The 21,985-nt window shown below is 31.4% G+C and overlaps 6 protein-coding genes across 6 annotated transcripts; 3 read left to right on the forward strand and 3 right to left on the reverse strand.

The window, feature by feature from the left end:
* Positions 1 to 92: 92 nt before the first annotated feature.
* On the forward strand, positions 93 to 11,068 carry unc79 (UNC-79 domain-containing protein). Its single transcript, XM_075734335.1, has 7 exons — positions 93 to 495; positions 591 to 1,055; positions 1,115 to 3,269; positions 3,326 to 9,830; positions 9,944 to 9,955; positions 10,081 to 10,158; positions 10,223 to 11,068. Exons 1-7 carry the CDS (start codon positions 456 to 458, stop codon positions 10,445 to 10,447), a joined length of 9,480 nt encoding a protein of 3,159 aa, XP_075590450.1. The 5' UTR covers positions 93 to 455; the 3' UTR covers positions 10,448 to 11,068.
* On the reverse strand, positions 10,433 to 11,560 carry LOC142597823 (uncharacterized). Its single transcript, XM_075734336.1, has 2 exons — positions 10,843 to 11,560; positions 10,433 to 10,787 (listed from the first exon to the last, which is right to left on the reverse strand). Exons 1-2 carry the CDS (start codon positions 11,409 to 11,411, stop codon positions 10,511 to 10,513), a joined length of 846 nt encoding a protein of 281 aa, XP_075590451.1. The 5' UTR covers positions 11,412 to 11,560; the 3' UTR covers positions 10,433 to 10,510.
* Positions 11,561 to 11,938: 378 nt separating this feature from the next.
* Positions 11,939 to 12,933, reverse strand: LOC124498090 (uncharacterized). Its single transcript, XM_047061799.2, has 3 exons — positions 12,349 to 12,933; positions 12,179 to 12,291; positions 11,939 to 12,131 (listed from the first exon to the last, which is right to left on the reverse strand). Exons 1-3 carry the CDS (start codon positions 12,927 to 12,929, stop codon positions 11,971 to 11,973), a joined length of 855 nt encoding a protein of 284 aa, XP_046917755.2. The 5' UTR covers positions 12,930 to 12,933; the 3' UTR covers positions 11,939 to 11,970.
* Positions 12,934 to 13,954: 1,021 nt separating this feature from the next.
* On the reverse strand, positions 13,955 to 15,039 carry LOC124497374 (uncharacterized). The gene is made up of 4 exons (XM_075734337.1): positions 14,911 to 15,039; positions 14,723 to 14,771; positions 14,328 to 14,590; positions 13,955 to 14,255 (listed from the first exon to the last, which is right to left on the reverse strand). Exons 3-4 carry the CDS (start codon positions 14,543 to 14,545, stop codon positions 13,955 to 13,957), a joined length of 519 nt encoding a protein of 172 aa, XP_075590452.1. The 5' UTR covers positions 14,546 to 14,590; positions 14,723 to 14,771; positions 14,911 to 15,039.
* A 133-nt stretch (positions 15,040 to 15,172) lies between these two features.
* On the forward strand, positions 15,173 to 16,736 carry LOC142597799 (uncharacterized). Its single transcript, XM_075734065.1, has one exon. The coding sequence runs from the start codon at positions 15,173 to 15,175 to the stop codon at positions 16,733 to 16,735; it is 1,563 nt and encodes a 520-aa protein (XP_075590180.1). The 3' UTR covers position 16,736.
* Positions 16,737 to 16,853: 117 nt separating this feature from the next.
* Positions 16,854 to 21,560, forward strand: LOC124497690 (uncharacterized). Its single transcript, XM_075734152.1, has 2 exons — positions 16,854 to 18,147; positions 19,997 to 21,560. Exons 1-2 carry the CDS (start codon positions 16,875 to 16,877, stop codon positions 21,547 to 21,549), a joined length of 2,826 nt encoding a protein of 941 aa, XP_075590267.1. The 5' UTR covers positions 16,854 to 16,874; the 3' UTR covers positions 21,550 to 21,560.
* The last annotated feature ends 425 nt before the right edge of the window (positions 21,561 to 21,985 follow it).

Genomic DNA, 21,985 nt, shown 5'->3' on the forward strand with positions numbered 1-21,985 from the left:
AAAAAAAATTTTTTTTCCATTTGTTAATTTCATTCATTTCGACGAAAATTTTTCTTCAAAAATCATCAAACAAACACACACAGAGAGAGAGAGAGAGAGAGAAAATTTATTGATGATCATCCATCTGTGTGTGCGGTTATGGCTCTGAGTGAATTTTATGATCATCGTGCTATGCTGCTGTTGTTGTTGTTGGGTTTTTATTGCTTTAAATTTCTCGTGTTTATTCAGATTATATCACAAAAAAAAAGAATTCTCCTCTTCGATTGATCGATTGATTGATTGATTGATTGTAAATCCAAAAAGAAAACATCGAATAAACAACCAAAACGATCAAAAAATAAAAAAAAATCAGCAATCATGTTGAAAATGGGAACACGAGCCGCCAGTTGTAAGTTGGATTCCGTTCTTTCTAGTTCATTCTGTCCATTTTTTTTCGAAACTCGACCAAAAACACTATGCGAATCCTATTCCATTCGATTCAATTTCGTTCTTTTGGTTCGATGATTTTAAAAAAATTTTTTTTTGTTTTTAAATTTCAAAATTTGTATTCACTAATTAATTTCATTTTGTTTTTTTTTTATTTTTTTCAGTCTCGGCAAAAATAAGAAACTTACAGGATTATCATCATCGTTTGTTGAATGGCATCACACCATATCCATCAATACCGGACATAATAAATGTATTGAAATTTTTCTCACAAGCATTATTGACCATTCTACGTGATGTACCATGTATACCGATTGATTTGATTCGTGATCCAAATCGTGATTCAATTAGGATTGGTTTTTTTCCAAATCTTGATTATCGTAATCTTTTCTATACATTAAGCGGTATGCTTGATTCATTTGCCAATATTCAATCATCATTGTCATCGAATGCACCGATTGTTTTTGAATATCTACTACATGCATTAGTTTGTTTGGTACCATTTCTTGAACATGAATTAATGGATTCAATGCCATTAAGTGTTGCCAATACAATTTCGTTGAATTTTATTTCACATCAAGATATAATCGATATGTTATGCTATAATATTCTACCATTTACACTTTATAGTAAGTTTTATTATATATCGACAAAAATATCGATTAATCGATTCACTTTTCTTTTCTAGGTGAAACAAAAGATAATGATGTATTCGATTTTGCAAATGCATCCATACCATCGATATTGATGACCGTTCTTAGCCATACAGATTCATTATCATTACATTCACAATTATTAGAATGTTTAATGCGTCTGAAATCGAATATTATACAAGATTTATTGGTGGTTATCGCTTATGGAACCGGTAAGGCACGACATGCTTCAGTGGAATTATTATTTCAATATTGGCCCGGTTTAAATCCAAGTATATTGGATCGGAAACAATTATCGGAAAAACATCAACAATGGAAACCGTTGACATGTCAGAATGATACCTGTCAAAATACATTGAACAATGAAGCAGTGAAAATTTGTTTTGCACAAATTGATCAAAGTTCGTCAACTATTACCGGTGGTGGACAATCTGGTGGAGCTGGTGGTGGTGGTGGCGGCGGTGGTGGTGGTCAAACTGCCTCCGGTATGACAGCATTACCAGCATCGATCGATTTAAAAGGTCGACCACCAATACCACTGTTGATCTGTATTGAATGTGCTGAATTGGTGCGGGAACAAAATTCATTGAACAAATCAATCAAAAGTCAAGATATTTTATTGAATGTTTTGCATCCAATGACTGAAATAAGTTATACATGTGAAAGTAAATCTTGTCTTGGTCAACAACAACAACAACAACAACAACAACAGCAGCAGCAGCAACAACAACAAACAACTGGCCGACCAATGCCTTATCATCATCATCAACAACAACATCAATTACAACCAGCTGTTGTCACTTGTTTTAGTACAGAATGTACAAGTTTCAATTGTAATAAACCAGTAAGATTATGTCTACAATGTCATGAACAAAGACATGGTGGTACAATTGCTGTGCGATCGACAACACCGACAACAACACTGGCAACAAATGCTTCCGGTGTTGTTAATCAACAACAATCGCCAACGTCAGCCTCCCCAAATTCATCATCATCAACAACGACAACTGGTGGTAGACATTCTGGTAGTAATCATTTGGTTCAAGAACATCTTCGATCATTTTGGCAACTTCCATTGGAAGCTCAACAACATTTCACTGAAGCAGTGGTAGCATTATTACGTGAAGCAGCTGCAATGGATAAATCTACAAAAGAAGGTGAACGTTACATGAGAACTCATGGAACAGGTGCCTATACCGGTGCGATGGGTTCATCATTAGGTGCTGATCGTATGACTGGTGGTGGCGGTGGTGGTGGTGCTGGTATTTCTGGTCCTGGTGGTATTGCTGGTTCCGGTGGAACTGATGGTACAGCTTCTGGACCAGGTGGAGGTAGTGATCGTGGCGGCGGTGGTGGTGCAACAGGTGCCGGTGGTGGTAACTCGAATATTGGTGGCAGTGATCGTGGACGTGATGGTGGTGGTGGTGGTGTTGGTCAACAAACAGCTGGTGATTCTAATGATTCATCCATTGAAGAACGACAATTATTAAGCCGATATGGAATATGGCTGCTGATTGGATTAGTTGATCCAGCTGAAGCCAATACAAATGAACGTATTGAATTATTGGGACGTATGTTAGCGATGCTTTGTCAATGGTTTCATAATACTGCTTGTTTACCAGATGATCAAGCTGGATCAGCATTGGAACGAATAAAATCCGAATCCATACATGGTTGGCTTATGAAAGTTATCGAATCACAATTCTGTCTGTTTGCTAATTGCCTTGTACCAAGTCCACCAGATCATGCCCAAATCGGTGGCCATTGGGAATGTTGGCCATCGATGACAAATCAGATAAAAGAAGGATTTAAACGTCTTCTATGTTTAGTACCATATGATATAATTACACCAGATATTTGGTCCTATATAATGCCATTTTGGATGGAATCATTCCGTTATGATCTGGCAGAAGATGAATTATCTGAATTGAAAATCTTATTATCCAAAGTATTGGATCCTGATCTTTCTCCACTGGGTCTTGAAGCTGATGTTATGTATCGATTTATATCACGATCATTTGATCAACAATTACCCGGTGAACAAGAGCAGGCATTATCTTGGTTACAAATATTAACGTTATTAGAGATTCCTGTTCCAATGTATTTATTGGAACAAATGTTTCTGGCTGGTATTAAATCATTTCAAAGTTTACGTGAAATGTGCATTCAACAGCAGCAACAACAACAGAAATTGGAACAAGAAACTAAACAACAACAACAACACAACCACCACCAACAACAACAACAAAAAAAGATCAACAGGAAGTACAACCGCAACCACCACCACAACAACAACAACAACAATCAATGACATCGACACCACAACAACCAGAAATACCACAATCAGCATCAATGGCAGTTTTACCATCAATATCGATGGAAAATGTACAACAATCACAATTATCATGTTATGTATTAATGTTGGATATAATTGTCAAACAATTTGAATATCTACCAGATCAACCAGGTCATAAAGGTTTTAATGATCAGAAAAAATCGTATCAACCATTAACATTGGCAAAAATGTCTAAATCAGATTCAGATTTTGGTTTCAACACATTGATCCTATTGTATGAAATGATCCATACTACGGAATGTACACATGGACCACATACATGTCATTCATCGATGAAACGTCCACCAGATACAAGTCAAATGTTTAAACCAGATTCTGTGCTTACAGAATGTTTTTTCTGTGAACTTTGTTCCATTTGGTATCAACTTTCATTACAAATAATACAATTATATACACCAATTATTGAATTGACTATTATACCTGATCTGGCTGATCAACATTTGGAAACAGAAACCATGAATACATTTGCACGTATTTCAAAAGATCATGGTTTATTTTTGTTTCCAATCAATGAAAATAATGGACAACAAAAACAACAAGATGACAATGATGATGTTGAAATAGCCGATGATAATATTGATGACAATGATGATGATGATGATGATGATGATGATTCGAATGAACCAAAATGGATTGAACAATTAACACTTTCGGAACGATTAACATTGAAATTATTGCAGGAAATACCTTTGCATTCTGATCCAGATGTTCTTTATCATCTACTTCAATGTTTGAAATTGTTAACATTACATTGTGGTGTATTCGTACAAATGGCTAAACATGAAAAGAAACGTAAATTTTTTCTCCGTTGTCAACGTAAATATTTGGTTATTAGTTTATGGCGTTTATTACAGGCTGAATTTTCACAAATATCACAAATTGCCGTACCATTATTGCTACATTGTATTGCATTACCTGGTGGTCTTGCTGTTCTGGTACGTACAATCAATACGGAATTTCGTTCCGATGATTGGTGCACTAGATTCGCCGCTATTGAACGTGTGGCAACATTTTCACAATTTATTGATCAATCATCGATGAAAAATTCACCATCCATTCAATCGGCGTTATCCAGTTTGTTCATACATTTGATACAGACATTGGATGATATTAATTCTGCCGTTGCACAACGTGCATTAACCGCATTGGAATTAATGCGTGCAGCATCATTGAAAATATATGTCATATGTTTAGAAATGCAATTTGATCTCGTCATTGTTGATCGTTGTTTGGTTCTTTCAAGTCTTTTGCAGCTATTCAATCACTTGAATGAACGTCGTATATTAACATGGGAATTTTTCCTAAATCGTTTTGATGCCCTGTTTCTTGAAGCACAAGTATTACCAACAGTTGTTATTCGTAATAATAATAATATGACTGGATCATCGGATATGATGGATATGATGGCTACATCCGGTACTGGTACCGGTACCGCAGCAACAGCAACTGAATCTGGTACACGTGATTTACGTAATACAAATGTACATTCTGAAACGTATAAGAAAAAAGTTAGCCGTGCTCAAGAAGCATTGGGACATATTCATTTGAAACGTTCACTATTACCACATCATTTTAGTGGACGTAATGAAAAACGACATCTTTTATCGGTTGCTGGTTTTTTTACACATGCATTACGCTCGACAAATGTTATCAATGTTGGTCAATCTGCTAGTAGTGTTGATTTTCAATTACCGTCATCTATTCATCATGGTGGTCAACAACATTCATCAAAATCACATTTATTTCAAAAATTACAACAACAACAGTCATCTGTATCTAGTTCCGGTGGTGTACCAGGAACAGATGGTAGTGGATCAATGATAATTGGTAGTAGTAGTGGTCGTCCACATCATCATCGTAGTGAAAAAATGATGAAAAATTTATCAGCCTCAAATCAAGCGGCTATAAATCGAAAAAGTTCAAAACTTGCTGCCCTCACTGGTTCAGCATTTCCAAATAATTTTTTTCAAGATCAAGGGCAAAGTAAACAAGATATGGCACAAGAAGAACTAATGTTATTCAATGTTGTACATCGTACAATGGATGATGGTGGTGGTGGTGAATATTGTGATCAAGAAACATTACATTTGCTGGTATTTTTATTTATGCAATTTTTATCATATCCAGATCCACAACATCCAATCGATGATAAATCATTGAATCGTACACAAATTATTGTATTGAGACATTTGAATACATTACTTGGTTATAGTATGTCAGAGAATATCTTCTTATTAAGTGCATATGATTTACGACGAAAATCCGTATTTTCAGCTTTTCTATCAGCATTACCTGATGTATTGGATATGAATCTTTCGGTTGGATCATTATTATTATCGTTAATATTTCCAGTAATGGTATATTGTCCTGCAGAATATCGTTGTATTTATGTTAGTGATTTGGAACATTTTCAACCATCATATTCATTGTGGTTATTGCAATCACATCTTCGTAGATCATGGTTAAATTCATTGATCATTATTCTATATAAACATCAATACGCATCATCTACAATGAATGCAAAATTCATACAGCATCTGATACAAATTGTACAGAATACATTGGAATCAGCATTGGAACATAAATGTAATCCTGATGCTGCAGCTAGACGACGATCACGTGAACAAAAAGAATCAACAAGAAATCCACAACAACAACAACAACAACAACAATCACAGCAACAGACAAAATCTATTTGTAATTCAAACGATGATACAATTACAACATTATCTGCTGCTAAAATGATTTTATCAGCAGGTGAACAACAACAACAACAACAGCCACAACAAATTTCATCGCCACCACCACCACCACCACAAGCAACATCAGTAACATCTAAACAACAATCGATTGATTCGCCCATTATAGAAGATTCGAATCATAATGATCAACAACAACAACAACAACAACCAGATGAAGAATTGAATGTAATGCTAATGTTGATTGATAAAGCTAAAGAATTGGAACAACAAAAAACCATGAAAGAAAAACAACAACAACAGCAATCATCGTTGATTAAAAAAGAAATTGTCAAAGAATTGGATGAGATTAAAGTGGAAAAAGTTGAAGTTTATACTGATCATCATCATCATCATCATCACCACAATCAACAACAACAACAACAACATTCGAAACAAGGGAAAAAATCTGTCCATAAAGTTGTCCAGGATTCACGTAAAATAATTGAATCATCACAATCGATGGAAACATCTTCGACACCATCACCGCTGCCACCATCTATACTGATGGAACGATTATTACCGGTTGGTGGTGAATTATGTGAAGCAATTCGTACAAGTCTACAACGGCGTCCATTATATCCATCAATGTTGCAACAACAACAACAACAACAATCTATGGATCCGCAACAATCATCAATGAAATCTGAACAAACCGCAACCACACCTGGTAGTATGGGCAATCCAAGTCAATCAACAACAATTAGTAATAGTCAACCATGTTGTTGTTGTTGTGCTGCCGCTACTGGTCAAGTTTGTTGTCTGAATTATCAACAAACATTGGAAGCATTTCGTCAGCTACCACCACCACAACGTAATCAATCTAAAGAACGTTTATTACCAATTGGACCACGGCCACATCATTCAAGATCACATACATTAACCGGTGGTAGTAGATCGGTAGAAAGATCAACAACTGGTCAACAACAAGAATCTTCTCGTCGTAATCGTCATCATTTAATACGACAACATACAACTATTGCTACGACCAATAAAAGTCCTGATGACAGTGATAAACTATTACCATCATCCAAATCAATGGATTCAATGGATCCATCATCATCACATTCAAATTCAAGACCACGATTAGTTATTGCAACAATTCGACCAGAACTTGAACCAGAATTGAAAAAATCACAAATAATTGTATCACCAACTACAGCTGTATCATCAAAAGAAATAATTGTACCGGAATCATCACAACAACAACAACCTTCTCAACAACAACCCTCTCAACAACATTTAACAAAAACAATTATTAATCAAAAAATCAAAAAAAATCTTTCACCAGTAAAATCGGCATCAAGTCCTAATCTAAATAATAATCAAATACAACAACAGCAGCAGCAGCAACAACAACAACAACAGCAGCAGCAGACAATTCATCAATTAATACAGAGACCAACAACGATTAATCATTTGCAGCAACAACGAATGCCACCAACACAAACCCAAACCCAACCATCATCACCAACAAAAATTGAATCACCATCATTTGAATCATCGATAAGTATAAAAACAACATCATTAACATCATCGAAACCAGAAACAATAATGAAATGTTCAAAATCATCAAAACAACAGCAAGATAAAAAGAAAAAGAAAACAAAAAATAAATCATCATCATCAGCAATAAAATCGATGCCACAACAACAGACAAGTTCATTAATTTTTTCAACACCACCACCGCAACTACAACAATCATCAGAACCTGGAACAGGAACCTCATCGACATCACCGCATTCATTTTCAGCCCCAGCATCTGCTCGTCCTGCACAACAACAACAACAACAACAGATTCCAGATACAATAATGATGAATACACAATCGGAATCACAACAACAACAGCAACAACAACCACAATCAAGTAAAGAACAAACAGGACGATCAAATGATTCGACCAATTCGGATCTATCTTTTCATCATCATCAACAACAATTTGAACTTTGTAATGGTTGTAGTATGCCTATTGAAAAATTTGATGAACATGAACTTGGCCTTTGTCTAGTTGCTCTGGCTACATTTGTTCATCGTAATCCAACGTTGGCTGCACCTACATTACCACAGATATTGAAACTAACATCTCGTTATGCATTACGTTGTGTTTTTCCATGGCAAATGGAAAGTAATATTCATCTTCCAGGTAACACGGCCAGTATTGCTCGACAATTCATTCGTTGTACATTGCATCAATTGAATTCGAATGGAATATTTCGTCAAATTTTTCAAACACATTCTGGTGATATTATCATGTTTCGTTCGATAGCCATATCATTAGCGGATTTTGTCGAATTGAACCAGGTGACACCATTGAAAGAGTTGTTTGAAGCATTAACAGATGATAAACAATTACCACCATTGGCACAAATTCTTCTCACCTTATCAAATGTAGCCACATATTTTGAATGTGTTTTCGTTGATTATAATGTAACACAAAGTTGTTCCCTATCAACATTATCACCAATAATTTCAAGTCAATATGGTGCAAATGTACCGGTAATGGGCGCATCAATCGTTGCTAATCAACCATGGTCTGATCTAATGACCCCTTTAGAAAATTATCTTCGTCGATTAGCATTCAATCTGGTGGATATAGCGCCAAATATTCATAATCTTGTGCCATTGATGCGTGTATTATTGGCATTGTTTAAAATACCCGGTATTGGTGCACATCGATCAATTTTGGATCCAGTTACTAAAATTTTGGCACATATATTTCAACATTCACCCATTCTGTTGGAACATGTACGTGATCTTTGTATTCATTGTAATCGTGCATATGTACGTGATCGTGATCGTTTCTGTGTTGCACGTACATTCGCCCAGGAACTTGTACAGGCATTACGTTTTCGAACACAGGCACCGGATGAAAATATTTTCGCATTAGTACAATGGGCATTAGAAGATGCTGGTGGTTCACTTCCATATTCGATTTCTGTACAATCATTGGAACGTAATCAAAATCGACAGCTTGGTTTAACCGGTATCACGGTTGAACTTCCCACTACGAATGCAACCGAATGTCTTCGATGTTTCATACCCGAGTTATTGGAATTTATTGGTGATTTACATGCATTAGCTAAATTACGTAGTAATTTTCAAGGAACATCTATTCATATCAATCAAGAAACATTGGGTGGTAATCTTAAAGCTGGTGTATCACAATTTTTAGCATTGGAACTTACCCGATTAGGTGGATCAGATTCGAAAGCTATTACGAAATATTTACCATGGTTATATTCATTACCATCAATACAGAATGGGCCAAAAGAATTTTCTGAATGTATTGCTCATGTACGATTATTATCATGGATATTGTTGGGTTCATTACAGCATACGGCATTGATGAAATGTCATCCATCACAATCATCATTACTGGTATCACAACCAATACCATTGGATGTTAGTAATCATGTTGCCGAACATGTCCATGTTATATTGGCCGGTTTTGGTTCTGAATCCAAATCATCTGTCGTTCACATGTCTGCATTGTTTTATGCATTTCTACTATGTCAATTGTGGACCGTATATTGTGAACAATTGGCATCACAAAATCCACCCGGTTCAGATGCAGCACATCAAAACATTCTGGTATTGACAGATTTTTGGACCAAAGTTACACCTGGAATTTTGCAGATTATTAGCCATTCAATGACCGTAAGTTGAATTGTTTTATATTTTTCTTTTCGCTAATCAATTTTGTGCTTGTTGTTGCTTTTTTTCGCTAATTTATATGATCTTGGCTTTACTTTGTTTACAAAAAAAAACAGGAAATACCACAGGTATGTCGAGCCAATTTCCTGGCTTTTTTATTCATTTTTATTTAGTTCATTTTTTTGCATAAAAATGTTCAAATTTCATAAAATTTTATTTTAAAAAACTTTTTTTTTCAAAATTTGATTTACAGCTTGCCGATACGATTACATTGCATTTTCTTTCGTTAATGGAAACATTGATGGAATGTAATTCAGAAATACTGGCACGAGTATGATATCAGCATTGATTATGAAAAATGTATAATAATTTTTTTTCTCTAATTTTCCTCACAGTTACTTCCTTTATGGTTACCATTTTTCAATAGCTATCCAGGACAGCTATCTGATCATGTAACGGCTAGATTAAAAACATTGATTAGTTGGCCCGTTCCTGCACAAACTAAAAATGATGCAATGATGTTATCCACCGTATTGGTACGATGGTTACAACGAATTCAAGCACGAATGAGTCAAATTGAAATACAATCATCGACTGTTACACAGTTTTATTGTGTTTAAAACAAATATTGGAATTTTATTTACGAAAAAAATGGTCAGAATCAACAATCAACTGAACAATTATTATTCTTGAATTGAATTCAAAATTTCAAATGAAGCCATTAGAAAAGACTTAAATTTATGAACAGATTTTTCTTCAGTTGAATTTTTAAATTTTGGTCTCGTTGATTTTAAACGTTCACAACGATCCGAATCGGCTGCATTATCGCCAATACAAAGTGTATTGATCATATTTAAAAACATATCGTCCACGAATTCTGTTAATAATTGACGTTCATGGCGGATACAATCGATATCAGTGATGAATCGATCCAAACACTCCATTGCGTCTACATAATTACTAAAGAATTTTGATTGTTAATAATTCATTGATCATCTCATATACGGTCACTTACCAGCAAATGTATGAAATTTTTCGATTACCAATCGGTGCTTTTACCAATGGCCATGAACGTTCAGCATATCGATCTAGACATTTAAAATTCAGATTATAACGATTTAAACATGGTGCTACGGCCAATAATCTTTTCAATTTTTTCATTGATTTTTTTCGTCGATTTGATTGGTGTTTATTCGTAGTGTCAATGTCTGATGGTTTTAAACGACAAAACGTTCGTATTATATGACGTAATGAATACACACCAATTTTGGACAGATCTTGATTATATTTACTTTCACATTCTAAATAATATTTTTCTATTTTTTCAAGTGATTGTTTCGATTCATCACAAAAATCATTCAATTGTGTGAATGTTTCGGGAAACGATCGACCATTTTTACCAAATGTTATGAAATATTGCACTATAAGATCGGTTTGCAATTTTCGTTCATCGTTGCAATTTTTATTTGTTTCATTTCGGTTAACATAACCATATGATTGATGATGATTTGAACCAACAATGATGACAATAACAATGAAAACAAAACGAATGAAAAATGATGAAGATGGATATTTGTTTTCCATGATTCATTCAATCAATAAATGATTGATTTAAACAAAAAAATTTGAATTAAATGGAATTTTTGCGTTTTTTTTTGAAAAAAATGTGACGTGTGAAAAAAAGATTCATATTTTTTTTTATAAGATGATGATTTTATATATTTTATATTGTTGTGGTTATCATTCGAAAAAATCGAATTTTGAATTTTAATTAATTTCTTTTAGATTTTAAGATAAAAAACTTGTTGATTCGAAAAAAAATGGTGATGGTAGGGATAGTGGCGAGGGAGGGTAAGCAAAACAGATACATGCCACTTCTTTATTGAATTGAAATTAATATTGGAATTTTTTTTTCATTTTTGAATCTTAAAGCATCAAAATACTGTTTTTTATGGTCAAGCGTACTTGTATATTGATTTTATGTGAATCGAAAGCAAAAAAAAAATTGATAAGAAAAATATATCTCAAACAGGTATGTGTAATTGATTTTCAAAATTGTTTCTTTTTTCCAATTTTATTCGTTTTGTTTTTTTTTCTTTTTTTTTAGTATCATGTGAACATTTGACAAAAGTTTTACCAGAAATCATTGAATTGAATTCAAAATTTCAAATGAAGCCATCATAAAAGATTTGAATTTATGAACAGATTTTTCTTCAACTGAATTTGTAAATTTTGGCCTCGTTGATTCTAAACGTTCACAACGGTCCGAATCGGCTGCATTATCGCCAATACAAAGTGCATTGATCATATTTACAAATATATCGTCAACGAATTCTGTTAATAATTGATGTTCATATTTACAAATATATCGTCAACGAATTCTGTTAATAATTGATGTTCATGGCGGATACAATCAATACCAGTGATAAATCGATCCACACAATCCATTGATTCTACATAATTACTAAAGAATTTTGATTGTCAATAATTCATTGATCATCTCTCATATACGGTTACTTACCAGCAAATGTATGAAATTTTTCGATTACCAATCGATGCTTTTACCAATGGCCATGAACGTTCAGCATATCGATCTAGACATTTAAAATTCAGATTATAACGATTTAAACATGGTGCTACGGCCAATAATCTTTTCAATTTTTTCATTGATTTTTTTTGTCGATTTGATTGTTGTTTAGTCATAGTGGCATTGGTCGATGATTTTAAACGACAAAATGTTCGTATTATATGTCGTAATGAATACATACCAATTTTGGACAGGTCTTGAATATATTTACTTTCACATTCTAAATAATATTTTTCTATTTTTACAAGTAATCGTTTCCCTTCATCACAATAGCCATTTAATTGTGCCAATGTTTCGGGAAACGATCGACCATTTGAACCAAATGTCAAAAAACGTTGCATAAAAAGATCTGTTTGCGATTTTCGTTCATCATTGCAATTTTTATTTGTTTCATTTCGTTTAGCATAACCATATGATTGATGATAATTTGAACCAACTATGATGACAATAACAATGAAAACCAAACGAATGAAAAATGATGATGATGATGGTGAATATTTTTTTAAAAACATCATTCATCTATATATTTATTCGTTATTAAATTTTTAATTCCAATATTTCCCAAGAGTGAAACTGAATGCTTGTGTGTTTGTTGCATTTATACAAAGCTTGTTGCTGCATATAGTATAGCACAAGTTTAAAATAAAAATAATCATTACATTCAATTCAATTTTTTATCATAAAATTGAAAAAAAATCAACAGCAAAACGAATCGATTTAATTGAAAATTTGTTTTTTGAATTCGCAAAAAAAAAAGATTTTCGTTTGATATATTATATATCTGATTTATATTGGAATTTTTTTTTATCTAATTTACTTTTTTGTTTTTTTACTTTCTACCACTACCTACCAAAAAAAAAGCTTGTTGATTAGTCGACAGGAATCATCGTTATCAAAAAAAAAAAAAAAAAAACACATCACATTATTGCTCATAATAAAGTTGTGTGTACTTTGTGCAATTTTTTTTTCTAGATTCTTGGCAAAGTTGTTTTTGTTGTTGTGTTTGTGACATATTGTCATCAAATTAATATTATTATTATATATTATTTATTTATTTATTGTACTTATTTTTATTTTAACCATGTCGTTGATTGATTATCACATATTAAATCAAGCTTTGAAATATAAATAGAATGATGATTGCTTTTGCTTTTTTATCTCATCATCATCATCATTTGGTAAAGGTAACTGGTTGCTGCTGCTGCTGTTGTTGTTGTTGATTCATAGAATTCAATATTGCAAATGTAACCATCATTAATGAATGATATTTTTTTGCTTCAATTTCTTCATCAATAGTTTGAAATGTTTTTGGTCGTTTTGATTCAATACGTTGACAATGATCTAATGAATCCAGGGAATTTTCACCAACACAAAATACATTGATTACATTGGAGAAAATTTGTTCGACAAATTCATGGAATAAATCACGATCATTATGTAAACATTCACGAGAATCATTAAAATCATCCATACATTGCATAGTATCTACATAGTTACTGGTTAGAAAATAAAATTAATTCACTTAATGTCAGGTGATAAATTATACTTGCCAGCATATGTAATCAATTTTTCGATTACCAATCTGGGCACCAATTAATGGCCATGAACGTTCTGTATAACGATCTAGACAAGTGAATTCTAACCGATAACGATTAACACATGATGATGCAGCTATTAAACGTTTCAATTTTCTACTTGGCCTTTTATTCTGTTTACGATGACAAAATATTCGTATCATTCGTCGTAATGAATACAGAACAATTTTAGCCAAATCTCGATTATATTCATTTTCACATTGTTCAAAGTAATCGCGTATTTCTTCAAGAAGATCTGAACTTTCACTAGATTATTGAAAATTTTAATTAAAAAATAAAAAAAAAATAAAAACAATCAACAATGGGCTATTTACACACCGGCAAAATTTTGGCAATTGTGACATTGTTTCAGGAAATTTACGACCATTTGGACCAAACATTAGAAATTGTTGTACAATCAGATCGATATGGATTTTACGATTTTCACCACATGAATTTTTATTATGATTTTGTGTTGAATTTTTAGCTTCCAACGAATTTGTTATCATCATCATCATCATCATAATGAACACACAGAATATGAACATTTTTTTCATGATGTGGATCAGATCAGATGTGAGAAACAATAACAAAACTAAATTCTTTCTCAGTATTTGTATATACAATGTATATACAATGTTTGAAAATGAAATAAAACGAAACGAAAAAAAAAAAAATTCAAACGATAAATTGACAATGTATATGTGTGTTGCATTTTTTTTTTTTTTTTTTACTTAGCATGTTCGTAAGGGTTCATTTGTGTTCGTTCATTCATCCTGTATCCTAATAAAACAAGAATGAGGAAAAAAAATCAACAAGTGAGAAACATTAAAAAAAAACAAACAAACAAACGAATGAACGAAAAAACAAGTTTTCAATTTTTTTTTTTAAATCGTAATTTATTAACAATCTTATCTCTCACATGTGATTGCCTGATAATTGTCACATGGGATCGTCCACCACCACCACCACCACCATCATTATCATCATCATCATCGTCGTCGTCATAAAAAAATTGGAAAATTGTGCAATGTAATTTCGTTGTTCGAGAATTTCGCCATATTCAGAATGTTTTTTTGTAAGTAAAGTAAATAGCTATTTTTAGCTACTAAATTAAATTTAATTTAATTTCAAAAAAAAAAAATTTAAATATCATGCATGTATGTGAATAAATCCATTTCAAAATGTTTTATTCACTTTTTATGATGTTTTGGATTTTGTTTTTGTTACTATTCAACAATCATGAATCATCATCATTGGAATTGTTGCCAAATGATGCTCAAAGAACAATCAATTGTGGTTTACATTATCTACCAAATACAATTGGTATATCGATTATACAGCAACATTTAATACAATTTGTTGAAATTACAAATGAACAAAAAATTGATTTATTAATAGTAATGTATGATCATCTATTATCGATTGATCAAAATTTTCCATTCGTAAATCTTGTTAATGGCTATTCACTATCATTAAGTAAATTAATTGAAAATCAAACTGTTGCAGAACAATTCAATGAACAATTAATGAATTGGCGACCAGATTTATCGATGACGCAAATCAGTGAACAACAAAAACACAGACCAAGAATAAATATTGCATGGAGTAAACCAGTGATTGGTGCTCGTGGTGCTAATCCACAATTTCGTTCATCATTATATTCAACAAAAACCTATGATTATAAACATTTTCAGAATGGTATATTTCGTAATCAAAGTGTAAATAATCCAATAACATCATTTTATATGGACAATAGTCATACAAAATATTTATTTCTTGTATCTACTATTGAATCAACACTTAGTTTTGAATATCATGTTGATAATGATGAATTGGCCATTTATTTATGGTATTCATTTCATAAACAATTAGTTGGTTATCTAAAATTTGATTTCAGAGCCATGACGGTAATGCTTTTTCGTAAACAAATATCTTCCGGATTAACCAATGAAATGATGGAAGATTATGATTTTAATTATGGATTTGAATTATATGAAAGAAATATAGAGAATAATAATAATTATTGGAGAATATTTATTGTTTCAAATCAGAAAAAATTAATACTATCATTCAATGCAAATGTTTTGAGACAATTTACTAAAAAATTTCCATTTATTTTCCTGAAATTGGAGGAATTTTTCTATTGTCAACATATTGATGCCAAAATTAAACAATTAGATAAACCATTTAAAAATGAAATAATTGCACAGACCTCTTTGCCATTATCATCATCATCATCATCATCATCAGAATCTTTGGCTCCATCACCAGAATTTTCGACTCCATCTTCAGAATCCTTTGATTTATCGCCATCATCTGTATTCGCTTCATCACCAGAATCAGAATCATTTGCTCCATCATCATCATCATCACCAACACCAACACCAACACCATCACCATCACCATCATCAGACTTGGTTTCATCAATGACATCATCGGAACCATTATTGGAATTGAAAATGAAAATGTTGGAACAATATCGTATACCATTATTTATTGGCGGTATGGTTATCATTGCAATATTGTTGTTTACAATCGTTGGGGCTACTATATGTATACGAACACGAAGATTATTACCTGGAATGACAATGAATAATGATGATACAGATTATATGTTTATGGATATATCGAATGGTGGTGGTTATAATGATGGTGGTACTCCAATTACATTATTTAAAAGATCACCAAAAACCATTCCAGTGTATGATAGATGGCAACAGCAACAACAATTTTTTCGTGTCTGAAAAAAAAAGTAAATGATTCAATTAAATTATTATAATTTTTTTTTTCAAAAAATTAAATTTTTGTTGATCAAAAATGTATGATTAAAAAATGTTATATATTTATTCAAGCCTGAAAAATAGTGGGGGTTTTTCGCCAATAATGCATTGGCAGTTATTATTGATCATGATGATGGTGGTGGCCAAATTAATATTGGCAAACAACAATACTGTTGATCAAGAAGAATTTGAACAACCAATATTAACACTTACAAATGCTATCAATAAAATTGATTGTGGTCAACATTATCTAAATGAAACTGTTGGTATATCAACTATTGGTTTCGATGTTTATCAAATTATTTATAATCATTCTGCAAACAATCTTTGGATTATTGTCTATCCAAATCGATCAGCCGATCTATCAGCAAATTATAACCATCATCATCAAACATTATGGTCACTAAATCTTATCGATGGTTATCTATTTATTTTTAAAGAATTCACAACAAATAGATTGGAACGAATGTTAATGGAACAATTCAAATGGAAAGAAAAAAAAGAAATCGAACAAAAACCAGAAATTCGAATCATAATGGGTTATACAAAAATGACTGGCTATATATTTGATTCATATATAACATATGATCGTATTGAATATCGATTCGGTTATTATGAAACAATCGGTGGTTATAATGATGTTATCATAATGAAAATGAATCATACGACAATTATAACATTGATTTCATCAAATTGTGGCCAATTATTTCAATTATATTATGACCAAACGACATCACAGGTGTCATTATATCGTAGACAAAAAAGACAGAAATTACAATTACAAATATATCTGCATACATTTTATTCACGTACAAAACAAGGATATTATTTCAGCCTGAATAAAGATGCATTGAGTGTTGATAATAGAAATTCATGGTATGAAAATCAAGATAAATTATTCAACAATCAATGGCAATATGGATTCACTATGGACAGTGTAGTGATTGAAAAAAATGAAAGTGAAAAAATTTTATTTCTTGTATCCAGTGATAAAATATTGGCTGTAAATGAATTATTATTATTTGATTTAAAAGGTGAAAAAATGTACAACATTCATTTGATGAAATTCAATGATTATTTTCATTGTATATGGTCGAAAATTATGGATATAAATCATGTAATGAATCGAACAAATCGAATGGGTGAATATCTCAAGATTATCATCTTTATATTAACATTAATCATTTTATTGGCTGTTATGATAAGCATATTGATTGCTTTATATAATTATCGACGATCATTAGATCAGACAACAACAACAACAACTATCGATTATTATCCAAATAAATATCGATTATCGGAAACAATTTCTTTGAAAACAATCGATACTATCGATACATTTGTTGATAGAAGTAAAATGAAAAATAATCATCATCATCAGAAAATTAATCGAATTAGTAGGAATAAAAAATAAAAAAAAATTTCATAAACCATGAATCGATAATTTGATTGAATTTTGAATTAAAAAAACAATGAGAAAAAATGCTGCAAAAAAGAAAATTTCAATTAACCACAAAAATTTGATTCCAGAAATTAAAACGATGTATACAACATCGTTGTTGGCGCTACTTATTTCGGTGAGATTAAACCTTGGAAATGCCCAGGATGAACAACAACAACAACAACAACCAAAAATGATTAAATGTGGCTGTGATTATCTAAATAACACGATCGGTATATCAATAACCGAAAATAATCAAATCTATCAAATGCTGTACACTAATCAAACATTACAAGTGATAAAATATGAACAACAAATTAATGGAAAAAGAATATCCACAGTCAATAATAAACCGAATCGTTATCGAATGAATCTAATCGATGGTCATTATTATTATCATCTGAATCAATTAATACAATCACCGGATGTTTATAAGAAATTATTAGATTTATTTAAATTGGGCATTGATGATAAATCAACACAACAACAAATATCACGATTAGGTGCTACAATTATGATTGATGATGATCATAAATTTTTACAATTTTATTGCTATAAAACATTTGATCATATCAGGTATTTTGTTGGTAATTATGGAAATTTTTCTGATATTTATAAATTTATGATATATCACAATGATTCGAATATTATAGTCATCAGTAATGATGATCATTTATTATTTATATCATATCGAATGAATGAAGATTCCATACGTGTAAATAAATATGGTAATGATAGTCTAAAATTGTTGGTTCGTTTACATTATATGGATCATAATGGATTAGATTATCTGTATTCAGCTCAAACTCGTTCACACTATTGGTCTAATGAACAAACAGATCGTATGAAACAGAATATTCACCGTTCATTTCAACCAGTTGAATATGGTTTCATCATCAACAAAGGTGATGGACCACCACCAAACAATGCTGCCATTTTGAATGATGAAAAAATTGTATTTCTATTATCAAATTCTCGCCAAACAATTCTGTCATTCAATTTCAATGCATTCTATACGGATAAAATGACATTTCCAATTACAATACAATCATATCAAGATTTTTTCTATTGTGAATCACAACCACCACCACCACCACCACCACCAACAAAAGGAAATGATGACGATGATAATTGTGAGGACGATGAGAATCCATACAAAAATGACGTAACAACAATCAGCAGAACTGTTGTTGAACAAACAACGAAAATAGTTTATCAAGAATATCATTTACTTCTTTATACTGTGATTATCATATCGACAATTCTAATGATAATGGGTCCATTATTGGCAATCATTTTAATGATTTGTTATCATAATGGTTATTGTAATTGTTTTTTTTGTTGTTGTCATAATCAACAACAACAACTACAACGACGTAGACGACGTAGACTACCAATATTACAATCACGATGGTTGAAAAATTTAAATTCATCATCATCATCGTCGTCGTCGTCAGAGACATCAGAATCGATTGAAAATCGAAAGAAAATCAAAACTAGAACAAAATTAACACCACCAACACCACCACCATCACCAACAACAACAATAACAAAATATCGAACACTAAAATATTATCAACAACGGCAATAATTGAGAAATGAAATTAAAATTTTACAATTTGATCAAAAAAAAAAAATCGTTTAAAAATGATGATATTTTTATGCAAATTTTCTTTGTGTGAATTTTTTTTCTTGTTGAAAATCTGATTTTTTTTTTCATTTCGCCAAAATGTTACGCAATCGACTAATAATTCAGATCATCATAATAATTGGATTATGTTTTTGTGATGAACAACAACAACAACAACAACGACAACCAATAAAATGTGGTATCAATTATCTACAGAAAACAATTGGTTTATCAATAACTGGTGGTTATTTATATCAATTTTTATATATAAATCAAACAATAAAGATTATCATCTATGATCCATATAAATCAATTTTAATTGACAAGAAAAATAATAATAATTATCAATTGAATCTAATTGATGGACAATTAATGACAAATGGAATCGATGACATTATTAATGATCATACAAATGTGGTAAAGAAATTGATAGGAATATTTCAAACGGATGAACGTATTGAAAAAAAGATGATTAAAATTATTAATGATGATGATCATGATGATCATCTTAATCAAACAATAATGAGTATATCAATGTCCATTAATGATAATGGAAATATACGTATATATTGTCTTAAAACCTATAATGGTTATCGTTATCTGATTGGTGATTATGGCCAAGAAATTGATTCGGATAATGTTAAAATATTTTTTGGTGAATACATACATCGGCCAAATGTTATGGGCACTGTTTCGGTCGGTAATAATGGTATTATTATATATTTTTATAATCAAAAATCATTCAGTTTGAATATTGCAAAATTAACAACAAAACATTATGGTGTTTCTGGTATATATGATTGGACTAAAATACTTTACATTGATCCAGAAAATCCTCAAAAATTTATTGTTTTTAATGGTTTTGCTTCGAGATCAAAACAACAGCATAATTATGAATTTAATCATCATTTATTAAATAATAGTGTATTTACATTTGGTTTTGTTGACCGGATCAGTGGTCATAGTGGTGGTGGTGGTGGTGGTGACCATGATGTTGAAAGAATATTTTTATTTTCAAATCAAAATGAAAAAATTCTTTCATTTTCCACTCATATTCTGGTGAATAAAAATGGTAAAAATCCAAAAGTTTCATATAGAATACAATCATATCAAGATTTTTTTAAATGTCAACATCATGATGATAATGATAATAATAATGGAAATGAAATTGTCGATATCGATGATTATTATGATGTTGATGGTGGTGTGACATTCACAGATGTCGTAACGACGACGACGACGACCACCACTACAAACACAACCATTGAATTGAATACTGGAAAAACAAAATTGAATACAGCAACTACAACAGGTGGTTATTATGGCGGTTTCATTGGTCGTAGATTATTATTAAAAATTTTAATTATCATAGCCATTATATTAATACTTGGACCATTAATGATAATTATATTGATTGCTTGTTATCGTAATTGGAAATTTTGTTATTTACATTCAAAATTATCACAACGAATACGACGATTATCACAGCGAAAATCATGGCGAATGTATCCAATTTATCAATATCAACAGAATTTATCATCATCATCATCATCATCAACATCGAAAACAAAAACACCACCACAATCATTTTTACATTCATTATCATTGAAATTACGTTCAGATTTAAAGTTAAAAAAACAACCAAATCCAGCGCCGCCACCGCCGCCATCGTCACAATCAATAACTGAATTATCTATACTACTATAGTGAATTAAATTACGAAAAAACAAGAAAATAAAACAATTTTATTTCTTATTTTCAGAAAATAAAAACCAAACAAATCGTAAAAAATTATGAAAAAAAAATCTTTTTCTTTGTTCCAGAATTATGACAATGTGGTTTTATAAAGCGCTGATAATCGTGGCCACAATGATTATGGTGGAAAGTTTTCAATTTATTGATCGACCACGTTTGTCCATTAGCTGTGGTATATCTTATCTTGACAAAACAATCGGTATGGCCATAAATGGTGATCAAATTTATCAGGTGATCAATGAAAATTTAGAAACTGAAAAAATCCGTATTATTGTTTATAATAAACGGCAACAACAACAAAAACAACAACAACAACAAGTGGTTAATAAAAAAAATTATCGATTAAATCTATCCAATGGGTTAAAATATGATTTACAACATTTTTTTA

This window comes from Dermatophagoides farinae, chromosome 9 (genome assembly GCF_024713945.1).
Source record: "Dermatophagoides farinae isolate YC_2012a chromosome 9, ASM2471394v1, whole genome shotgun sequence".
Classification (NCBI taxonomy): Eukaryota; Metazoa; Arthropoda; class Arachnida; order Sarcoptiformes; family Pyroglyphidae; genus Dermatophagoides; species Dermatophagoides farinae.